The sequence below is a fragment of the Microtus pennsylvanicus genome, chromosome 6, assembly GCF_037038515.1.
Source record: "Microtus pennsylvanicus isolate mMicPen1 chromosome 6, mMicPen1.hap1, whole genome shotgun sequence".
Classification (NCBI taxonomy): domain Eukaryota; kingdom Metazoa; phylum Chordata; class Mammalia; order Rodentia; family Cricetidae; genus Microtus; species Microtus pennsylvanicus.
Genome location: NC_134584.1, coordinates 81,970,768 through 81,982,530, shown reverse-complemented (window position 1 = coordinate 81,982,530; position 11,763 = coordinate 81,970,768). Strand labels below are relative to the sequence as shown.

At 42.5% G+C, this 11,763-nt stretch overlaps 1 protein-coding gene across 1 annotated transcript in view; it reads left to right on the top strand.

Annotated features, from left to right (window-relative positions):
• The first annotated feature begins 286 nt into the window (after positions 1 to 286).
• Positions 287 to 11,763, top strand: part of Usp38 (ubiquitin specific peptidase 38) — a 31,270-nt gene continuing 19,793 nt past the window's right edge. Inside the window, exons 1-4 of the mRNA XM_075976556.1 lie at positions 287 to 1,118; positions 2,502 to 2,637; positions 8,359 to 8,488; positions 10,845 to 10,946. Of these exons, the coding sequence (XP_075832671.1) occupies positions 437 to 1,118; positions 2,502 to 2,637; positions 8,359 to 8,488; positions 10,845 to 10,946 (1,050 nt within the window). The 5' untranslated portion in view covers positions 287 to 436. The remainder of the gene's footprint in view (positions 1,119 to 2,501; positions 2,638 to 8,358; positions 8,489 to 10,844; positions 10,947 to 11,763) is intronic.

The window sequence follows — 11,763 nt, the reverse complement described above, 5'->3', positions numbered from 1 at the left end:
CCGGCTCCTTTCCCTGGCCGCTCGCGGTGCTCTCGGTGACAGCGCCACCTGACTCAGCCCGGGACGGCTTCCTTCTGCCCACCGGCGGGAGCCTGGACGCCGAGGCGCCCCTCACTGTTCGGCTCAGCCAGGGGTCCCGAGGTCCCGCCTGCTGAGAGCGCCCGCGGGCCCGGTGAGGCTGCGGCGTGCGGGCCTCCGGCGCCCCAGGCGAAGCGCGGGGAGTGGCAGCCCTCAGGCGCCCCGGAATCGCCCGCTCCCGTCCCGGCTCGGATGGGCCCTCGCACTCGATAAATGTGGCTGCTGAGGCGGCGCTGGCGGTGGCCGGACCTGCTACTGCTCGGCTCCGAGTTCCCCCTCGCCGCGGCGCTTTGCTGCCCCCCGGGGCTGCCGCCGCCAGCTCCTTTCCTCCTGGGCCTGGCCTTGCAGCGTGGCGACGATGGACAAGATCCTGGAGGGCCTGGTGAGTTCCTCGCATCCTCTGCCCCTCAAGCGGATGATTGTGCGGAAGGTGGTGGAGTCCGCGGAGCACTGGCTCGACGGGGCGCAGTGCGAGGCCATGTTTGACCTGACGACCCGTCTCATCCTGGAGGGCCCGGACCCTTTCCAGCGACAAGTGGGCCACCAGGTGCTGGAGGCCTACGCGCGGTACCACCGGCCGGAGTTCGAGTCCTTCTTCAACAAGACCTTCGTGCTGGGCCTCCTTCAGCAGGGCTACCACTCACTGGACAGGAAGGACGTAGCCATCCTGGACTACATTCACAACGGCCTGAAGCTGATCATGAGCTGCCCGTCGGTGCTGGACCTCTTCAGCCTGCTGCAGGTGGAGGTGCTGCGCCTGGTCTGTGAGAGGCCGGAGCCGCAGCTCTGTGCCCGCCTCAGCGACCTTCTGACGGATTTCGTGCAGTGCGTCCCCAAAGGGAAACTGGCCATTACCTTCTGTCAACAGCTGGTTCGAACGATAGGGCACTTCCAGTGTGTGTCCACCCAGGAGAAGGAGCTGCGGGAGTATGTCTCCCAGGTAACAAAAGTGAGTAACTTACTCCAAAATATCTGGAAGGCCGAGCCCTCCACGCTGCTACCTTCTCTGCAAGAAGTTTTTGCAAGCATCTCTTCCACAGGTAAGGGTCATTATTGCAGGAAAATATGCCTTGGAGATTCGACCCGTGTCTCAAATGTACCTCACTTTCTGCCCGGAAACATTCTCTTTTGGGGGACTAGTGGGTCAGCAAGCATACCTTCTTATTTGTGGAAATCCTCCAGGAAGAGGCATTCTTGATGGAGAGCAAATCCAAACGCCTTATCCAAAACTTTATTCCACTCCACTGCCCTGTTCAGAATCGTACGCTGTAGCCGAAAGGTTGAGGAGCCTAAGTCCGAAGACCTTTGTCACTGAGCAAGTCACTTAATTACGCAGCCTCTGCTCCAGTTTCGGAATGCTTCCAGGCTGACAGCCATTATGGAAAGCGTCTAGTCATTACTGACTAATGGTCTCGTATGATGCTCACCACATTGTTATTACTGTATGTAACTATTATTTTACTGGAGTTTTTCAGTTTTTCAGTGTTCTCATTTTTTAAAAACTCATGGGTCGTGCACAGTCCATTATAGGATTGTCCCGGCTTACTGTGTAGTGTTTCTAATGTGTTGTCATTTTCACTCCATAACATGTATGTAACAGGAGGTGCAGGTGGCATGGAAATAGATGTGAAGTATGACGTGGGCCGTTTGGCAGCCTAGGTGGATGCTTGTCTTGTCTTTATCACCAACCAGCTGCATCCTCAGAAACTGGAACGTTCAAAGGATTGTACTTAACCTAAGAATTCTATGTGTCTGTCCTTGGAGGGGCTTTAAAATCTGTCAGTCAAACTGCACTTGTAAAGCTGCCCTCTTTATCTTAACCAGAAATGAGGGTCGAGTTTTAAAAGCTCATACAATGTAAAATACCAGGTCTATTAGCTTCCCCTCCCTGTAATTTTACTGGTAGTTTGTCATAGTTGTTAGATTTCTGTTTGACGTCTTGTCTTTAAGCTGTAGTAGTGAAGCTGATCATCGTAATCCTGACATTTTAATGTAAGCAAAGTCAGCCCCTTCCCCTTAATTTCTACTCAAGATTTGTAAGTCTCCCTTAGAGTAGTATAGTAACTACTATAATATTTCTTAATTATTTTAGAACCGCTGACCTCGATATTAGAATGATATATGACTGGTTGTATTATTTTTTCTAATTGCTACATGTCAAAACAGTATCTAAGCCAAAAAAAAGTACCATTAACAATGGTTATTGACTAACGTTAGCAGTAGTTTTTGTAATTCATTATTGTCTTTCGAATGAGTGATTATTGCTGTGCACCACTAAATATTTTCTGTGATTAACTTTCAATTCAGAGTTATAACAACTTCTTAGAGCGCCTTTGCTACGAGTGCGTGTGTCGTTTTTTCCCTTGAACTAGTTCACGTTGAGCCTCTTTGCCATATTTACCTATCTTTCTAACTAAAACTAGATGCATCCTTTGAGCCCTCGGTCGCCTTGGCCAGCCTTGTGCAGCATATTCCTCTGCAGATGATCACGGTCCTCATCCGGAGCCTGACCGCCGACCCGAATGTAAAAGACGCCAGTATGACCCAGGCTCTCTGCAGGTACTTTGTGTGTGTGCCAGATGTTAACACCGAGAGGAGACGGTATTCTGCCTTTTTGTATGAATAGTGGAAAACTTGGGGAAATTTCTAAAACTGAAATCATGAAATATATTAGTAGTTTCTCCAAATTAACTGAATGACTGAACCTTTTATAGCTCATCTGAAATTGTTTGGTTGGCTTTTTCTGGAATCTTTATTCCTTATCATTTCCTGTAGACTTTCGTGTAGGGTGGTGGTTGTTACCGTTATTTGGTTCTGGGTTTGTTCCTTTTAACTAGATAGGGATTTTATTTTCTCTTTCAACCGCCCTTGTCTCTTTGGATTTATTTTATTTTATGCGTGTGTTCTGCCTTCATGTATGTATGTGTACCATATGCTTGGTGTCCGAGGAGCTGCAACTGGGGTTATGGGTGGTTGTGAACCCAGTAGGTGTGTGCTAGGAATTGAACCTAGATCCTCTGCAAGAGCAACAAGTGTTCTTAACCACTGAACCATCTCTCCAGCCTCTCTACCTTTGCTTCTTTGGAATTTGTTTTCTCTCCCTTATTCATAATTAAATGAACTTGGCCAGATCCAGAATTCTGGTTTGATAGCTGTTTTCTTTTAACATTTTTAAAGTGATAGCTGTTGGGCATCTGCTGTTTGCTCTGGGAGCTGTTGCCAGTCTGATTGTCTGGTGTTTCTGAGAGCATTTTTCTTCTTATCCTAAATGATGTGCAGTCTCGTCTCCCATGTCTAGAGATAAACTGACTTGCCCTTTGCAGCACTTGATGCTTGTATGCAGGCATTCATTTAAAGTGACTCACCTTAGCAGGTGTCAGACAGCGCCCAAAATACCCTGAGCAAATTGGTCAATATAAATACTTTGATGAGCTTCCTTTATAGTCAGACAGACCAACAGTAATGTAGTAATACTTCATGATTCCAGCATACATCCTGATTTTAAAAATGTAAAAACATGTAGTAATGGGTGCCCAAGTTAGACAGGCCTGGCTTTTTTGCCCTACTGCTAAATAATTAAGTTGATTTTGTTGGGGGTTTAAATTTTATCTTTGGACATTTAGTAAATAATTTAGTATGTTAAATGATAATAAGTATTTATCGGGAAAAGTAGACAATAAGAGGTAGGCTGTAAGTAAGTGCTTTGCAGTTTTCAGTACGATGGCTAAGGAAGGGTTCATTGAGGTGACTGTGCACTAAAGTAAAAAAGGAAGCAAGGCCTTGGGTATTAGAGGGACATACCAGCACAGAGAGTATCTGACTTAGGTTGGCTCAGTTTATGATTTCTCAACTTTCTGATGGTGCCAAAACAAGCATTCCGTAGAAGCCATGCTTTGAATTTTGAATTCCTCTTTCCTGGGCTAGAGTATACAGTATGATACTTTTTTGAAATGCTAATAGACAAAGCGAGCCACAGCTCCGAATCAGCCACTCAAGCAGGGTAAGCACCCAGTACACTACATTGGACTGTGTTGCTAAGTCAGGATGTTTGGTATGTTGTTTTTAAGGCTTTACTTCTTACAGTATTTCTCCAGAACCTGTCATAAGTCAGGAAGTCCCTGCCTTGTCCTCAAATCTGCTCATTCTTCTCTGTGAAGTGCCACCCAGCTCTTGTGTGCCTGTGTCAGAGACAGTGTTGTTCTGTTTCTTAGCTGCTTAATTTTGTTTCTTGAGTTTTCCTGTCTTATCCTGTTCAGACAGGAGGTGAGGATTACAGTGGCTTCTGTCTCTATTGTTACAGTTACATGAACTGAGGTTTTTTTATGTTGAGCACACAGAAAGTGCTATACTCTCTACAGCACAGACACACCTAGCTTCTTCTTCTTTGTGCTCTTTAACTTGTGGAACCAATTAACCTGTAACTTGTGCTTCTAATATCTCAGATCACAAATCTAGAAGCAAGTGTAACTCCGTTCTTTTCTTACTCTCTTTGATTAATATCACTAAGTCCTTTGACCTCTGCCTCTACCATTTGTGGAAATCAAACTTGTTTTGTTACAGTAGTCTTAGTCTTGTAGTTAGTCAAATGTAAATATATTTCAAGACCATAAATAACATTCAAGTGTGAAACAGGCCAGGAGTCAGTGAAACAATGGGGACTGGGGTGCATAAATAACTTCTGAGAGAGAAAGATAGGCTTCAGCTCCAGGTGTCTGTCGATACAGAGAAACTTGAATCTGGTCTTGCCTCATCAGAATTTTCAAAAGAAGCCTGAGGTCAAATTGTCTCTGTAAAATTTCCTGTTAATAAAGCATTGGGCCAGGTAAGACTGAAAGCTGGATGCAGTCCTTAAGCTGCCTTGTAAAAGTGAAAGTTGGTTTTATATTCCATAATTTATAATTAACTCTGTCCTGTTGCTTTTCATCATATTGCCTGTTTTAATGTTACAGTTTTAAAGCTGCATGTGTTTCTCTGAGCTATAGGAATAAATGCCCTTACTATAAACGATAGAATCTGAAGTACTAGATGTAAACCACACAATCACTGGAGGAGAGAGGCCAAAACACAAAGGACTGCCACAGTTAAAATTAAAGTACAACCCCAAAATTGCACTTTATATTCCAGAGCATAGTGCAGACATCGCTAACACTGCTTGGTGATTGTTGACAGATTTCCTGACTTTTTTTCCTTCCAGTTCAGGGACAGAAAGGAGATCTAACCATAGCATTCTCAGTGCCTTTTATCCCTTACTAGCTATAGAATATACTCTCAAATACTTGGCCCATGAGTGACCTCTGTCTTAATCTGTTTAGACTACTATTAAAAAAAATACCTCAGACTGGGTAATTTATAAACAACAGAAATATACTTCTTGCAGTCCTGATGGGTGGAAATTCTGAGATCAAGACCATGGATCCTTCCACTTGTTCTTGCATGGTGGGAGGTGCAGGAGCACTCACATTTAGTATCTTCGTCAGAGCACTCATCCAGTTAGAAGGGCCTTCGTCATGATTTCAGCAGGAGCCTGAGAAAGAGGCAGTGAAGATGATTATAAGATGAGAAACTAGAAGAGGACTCCAGGAAAAGGCCGATTAAATAAGTGATTAACAATAATAAAGAGCTACTATCAAGTGGATATTACTCCTTCTCCTTCCAGTCAATCCTCTCCTTAGACTGAGATGAGGGTTCTGGTCTCCTGTGCACATGTTCTGCACTGACAGTGCCGCCATCCACAGAGCCAAAGACAGGTGCGCACCCTACCTTATTTTCATGTGCATAATTCCACTTACACAAAAATGACTCGTCGTTTTTAACTTACTGGCATTATTTAACAATATCTCAGATATTTTATTTGGGGGGTGAGGGGAACAGGTTGAGACCCTGGTCTAGCCCAGGCTTGCTCACTGTATGGTCCAGGCTGTCCTCAAACTCTATGGCAGTCTTTCTGCCTTAGGCTCTTAAGTGCTGAGATTACAGATGAGCCACCATGCCCTGCTCATAGCTTTCCATTTTGGATTGCTGTGGATAGCTTTGTGCAGAACTTCTTCAGTACTAAAATTCTTCCACAATATTCTACATTGTCAGTACTACAGTGTATTTATATTTATTATTTATTGTATTTATATTGATTTTATTTTTTACCTTGTGGGTGGCCATTTATGGCTTTTGCAATTTTGCCATGTCATAAACAATGCTGGAGATATGTTGTTATTATACATTTGGGAGTGAGGGCTGCAATACTGTAGATAAAAACCAAGGTCTTGCACATACTAGGCAAGTGCTTGACCGCTATGACTTGTTCCCAGCAAGAGTAGACTCCTATAAGTCTTACTTTTTATTTTGCTTTTTTTTTAAAGATGAGTCTTGTTATGTACCGTTTTCTGATCTCTAACATACAGAGCTCTGCTTGCCTCTACCTCCCAAGTGCTAGAATTAAAGGTGTGTGCCACCACACCCTACTTGGTTTTACTGCACCCCATCCCTCCGTGAATTGATAGTCATGACTAAAGATAAGCTTGAGTTTCTGATTCTCCTCAGGTGCTGGGATTTATAGACACGTGCCACTATGAAGCGCTGATGATCAAACCCGAGGCTTTGTGCATGGTCAACCAACAAGCACACTGCCAGCCCAACCATGTACTCTCCCCGAGCCTGTATATACTTGAAAGAAATGCACATATGCCTCTTTCTTATTCTTTGTATAATGACTACAGATTTTTGTAAAAAACAACCCTGCAATAGGTAGATGATAGAGTAGCTGTTAGCAACTACTTCAATGACTTGTGGCAGTTATTGTTGTGAGCAGCCAGAAAAAGAAGAAAAGGAAAATGTATGTAAGGAATAGAGGGCTCCCATGTAACAGGCAGTTAGTATGTCTTATATTTGGGATCCACACATCATACTTTTTAGAACATTTACATCTGAAAAACAAAACAACATTGTTGTGCGCTACTATAAACCCTTCACTTGGACCCTGAGACAAGAGAATTTCCACAAGTTTAAGACCAGCCAGGGCAACAGAGTGAGACCCTGTCTTGAAAGCCAAAAGAGAAAGACTGATGATGATATTCCAGTCTTAAGATAGTTATATAATGCCCATGTCAGTGCTTTTAACATGGTAGTGTTCTTTGATCACAGCCTATATCCTCAGTATTTGTGACTGAAATTTTGTACAATCAAGGTGTTTATTGCTGGACAAACAGGATGACTCAGTGGGATGAATATACTTGCTGCGCAAGTCTGACAACCTCAGTTCATTCCTCAGAACCCATGCTTTGTCCTCCTTGTGTCTGTCAAGGCATGCATAGACATATATATGATACCACACTCACCAGCAATAATAAATAAACTTTTTAAAAAGATGATAATTGCTCCCTGGGTTAATAATTGGTGGAGGGTTACATTCATGATGAGTGTTTCCAGTGTTATTCATTCATTTAATCTTCAGAACAGCCCTGTAAATAAGCATATTTATAACCTAGAGATAAGAAACTAAGGAAGAGAAAATAAGGTGTTTAGATTCTGTCAACTAATAAATTGCAAATTGAGATTTTTAAACCAGTTATTTTGACTCTAGAAACCTGTAAAGTTTTTTTTCACTCTTTATTAGTACCTAATCCATCTAAATAGATTACTTCATCAGTTCTGTCAATTACATAGCCTGGCTACTTTCCAAAGAGTTGAACTAGTCTTTAGTGTGCTGTATATCTAGCTTTAGACAAAAGGCCGCATTACTTCATCTTTTTCCTGTTGAACTGACTTGATATAAGGAAATACGCAATAATAGAAAATCAGGTCATTAGAATATTTACACAGTGTTTTTTATGATTAGCGGTTCTCCTTGTTGTCATTGTGTGTAGAATTTTGAAAGAGGTAGAGACACTTGCACCATGATTCAGAATGTAGGCGCTTTAATGGTATGTTTCACATTACACTACTTAGCAAGAAGCAAAGTCTTAGTTGATATTCATGCATCTTAGTTCAGATGTCTAATTTTAAACTCCTTATAACAGTTACTATTGAATGAGTGATATATATATATATTCCTATATAGTGTCCATTTGAAACTTGACAGTTATGAGAAATAGTCATTTATAATAAAGTCTTTCATGGGAATACATTGAATAAAGAAACTGTCAGCTTACAAGACTGGAAAGTGCTTGAAGACAGGCCACAGTTTGAATTACAAAGTGAATGGGTATCAGTTGTAACTCTTGCTATTCCTGAATGATGTTGAAAATATTTGAAGTACTGATAATTATGTCTTCCTTCACTTTTTAGAATGATTGACTGGCTATCTTGGCCGTTGGCTCAGCATGTGGATACCTGGGTAATTGCTCTCCTGAAAGGACTGGCAGCTGTTCAGAAGTTTACTATTTTAATAGACGTTACTTTGCTGAAAATAGAACTGGTAAGTCGAAGCGGATCAGCCCATCGGAATGCATAGACTTCCGAGCGTGTTCCTAGTTTGGGTTTGTTTTAAATAGGTTTTAGGGGGCAAAAGCCATTGCCATGTAGGGAATAGTCAGTTGAAATTAGTTTGCTCTGTTCGAACTTTTAATGTGAAACAATCCACCTACTAGCCCTTTTTTGTTTGCTTTTCCGGGTTGTTGTTTGTTGTTGTTAATGATTTTGGTGGTGTTTTTATCTTCTGCTTCTCTGAGACTGTCTCACGACAGAGGTCAGACTGACATCCAACTCAAAATCCTCCTGCCGTAGCCACACACACAGAAAGGTTATAGGAATTTAGCACTATGCTCAGCTCCCATGAACTCTTAAGTCCAAATCATCAAACTTCTAGCACTGTGCTCTACCTAACTGCCTTCTGAGATTCTACTTCATGTTTTGCTAAACCCAAGACACAATTGATCACCACATTTTTTGTTTGGGGTTTTGGTTTTTCCACGGTGCTAGGGATCAAAGTTAAGCAACTTCCATCCGATCCACATCCTGACCCAAAACACTCCCTCATTAAAACACTTTCTTTACTTAATTCCCAGGACACTGTGCTCTTTGTCTCTTGTCTTTTGCTGGGGTATCAGTCTCCTAACTTTCTTTGGCCCACTTTCTCTCTTAATTCATGCTTAAGTGTTCTGCACCATGCAGTAATCATGGGTGCTCTATGGCTTTAAATAAAGTGTCCAACTTTATGACTGACAGATTTATATTTCATTTCATTGTTTGCCCTTGAATTCCATATCCATTTTGTCTTAGCTACTGTTCTGTTGCTATGAAGAGACACCATGACCAAGAAAAACTCGTATAAATGAAAGCACTTGGCTTGCTTATAGTTTCAGAGGGTTAGTTCATGGTCATCAAGGTGGGAAGCAAACAAGCATGGCTCTGGAGCAGTAGCTGAGAGCTTAATATCCTGATCTGCAGGCAGAGAGAGAGAAGGAGAAAGGGAAAAACACTGGGCCTGGCAACACTGGACCTGGCATGGGCTTTGAAACCTCAGCGCCCACCCCCAGTAACATTCTTCCTCCAGCAAGACCACACTTCTTAATTTTCCTAATCCTTCTCAAGCAGTTCACTCCCTGGTGACTAAGCCTTTGGGGCCATTCTCATTCAAACCACCACACATTTATTTGGTTATCTACACTCAGATCTTTCTCTTTATTTTCTTCTTTTCTCTTTTTTCGGGGAGGGGGTGTTTTGAAGTGAGGTTGTTTTTTTTCCCCCAAAAAGGTTTTTATTGCAGCAAGAGAAAGCTAAACTATATTCCAAAGACATGGGTGTTAACTAACTCAAGAAGTGAGTAGCCTATCTATCTATACTCAGAAATATTAAACTCACCTTATCCACAGTCTTCTGATTTTTTTCCTCCCAAACTGGTCCTCTGCCTCTTCATAGATAGCTATCTCAAATAGCTCCCCCTCCCTTAGGCCCTAGTCTTTGATGCAACCGTTACCTCTCTTTATTGACTGACTCAACCACTGTCCTACAAATTCTAACTGCCTTTAAATAATAACCCAGAATCCTACTACCAGTTTTAGCCAATTACATCACTGTTATACCTTGGTCCAAAGTTGCCATCATCTCTTGTAGCACTGATTTCAGTAACTTCTTTGCTCCTGCTTTTGGTTCCTTATAAATGTTGCACAAGAGCTCCATTTGCTGTCCTTTCTTATCCCATTTCTCACTTCCAGTGACATTATCCTCTGTGGTTTGACACACCAGTCTGGAGAACCCAGGGCCTTTGCAGTACTGTCTGCCCTTGTTTATAAATGTTCTTGTCCTAAGTGTCTGAAGCTGATGCCCCTTCAGTTTCCACTCAGATGTTGCCTTTTTCCTGGGGCATTTTTAACCTCTATAAAATGACAAGCTCCTTTGCTACCCAATGTTTCCTGGTCACTGTGTTCTACTTCATATTTTTAGCATGTATCTATGCTTATTACTTTTTGTTATCTAGTAAATTTCCTCTAACTATAACTCATATATGACCTACAGTACCTGGAACAGTGCCAAACAATCATAGCTATTCAGTACTATTGATGGAGTAAGCTGAATGAATAGTGACTCCATAGTAAATATGCTTATTGACATATCTGGACATATTTCCACTTAATGGGGGAGTTTTGAGAATTGTTTAGCTCGTTACATTCTCTTTGACTTCAGTCCTATTATACTTCCTTTCTCTCCCACAAGGTCTAATAATGTGTTAGGATAGGGCTTTAAAGGAAGAGGGAGACTCACATACATGACTGTCAGCGAGGGAAGGCTAGTGCTTTTCCTGTGAACTCTGAGAATACTCTCTCATTCTGCAGGTTTTTAATCGACTTTGGTTTCCTCTTGTGAGACCTGGTGCTCTTGCGGTTCTCTCTCATATGCTGCTTAGTTTTCAGCATTCTCCAGAGGCATTCCATTTGGTAAGTATGATACAAGCTCTCTAAATACTTGTCAAACTCACATTATAATGGAAAGACTATAGGTTAGCTTTATAGTATTTCATGTAACTATAAATTTTTAACAAATTGAGTTTGTAGAATATTCTGGCAAAGAGTATATTTTCACAAAGTTTTGTGCTTCACCAAAACTGGCCCACTCAGAGCCATCACCCACAACTGGAAGTTGCTGCTGCACAGGGAGCTATCGATGCAGGGGCCTTTACACATCAACAGTGCAGGATCGGTGTGGCATCAGTGCTGGTGTTGGCACTGGAAAGCACGAAAAGAGTTGAGTCCTCCGTCCACTAACGCCATCTTTAACAGTAGTCACAATTGTGCCTGCCACCCGGAAGCAGCTGCTTGCTGGCTTTGATCTGATTGCAGCTGTCAGTTACTGCAGACGGGGAGTGACAACATGTTTTGGGGATCTGTCCGCTTCAGGAGACTTTCAGGTGGTTATCTGCATTCTCCAAGGCCTGCTCATGTTTTACAAGAGTAGAAACTCAGCAGCAGCATGCACCACCTTAGGGACCCTAATGCACCCTGGCAAGTCAGAGAAGTGATGCAGAAATGCAGACTTCATTCCTCCTGGCTGTGCTCAGCTAAGGAACCGCAGTACCGCCGGCTCACACAGGCTGCACAGGGCCTCTTCCTTTGGGGGAAACCCACAAGCTTTGTTTTAAGGAAACCGTGGCAATAAGTCATTTCATTTGATATTCTGGATGAGTACTTTCTGTAGTTTCTGTTCTCCTTGTAGTGAAATTGATGGTGAAACCATAAGACTCTTAGTTTATCAGAT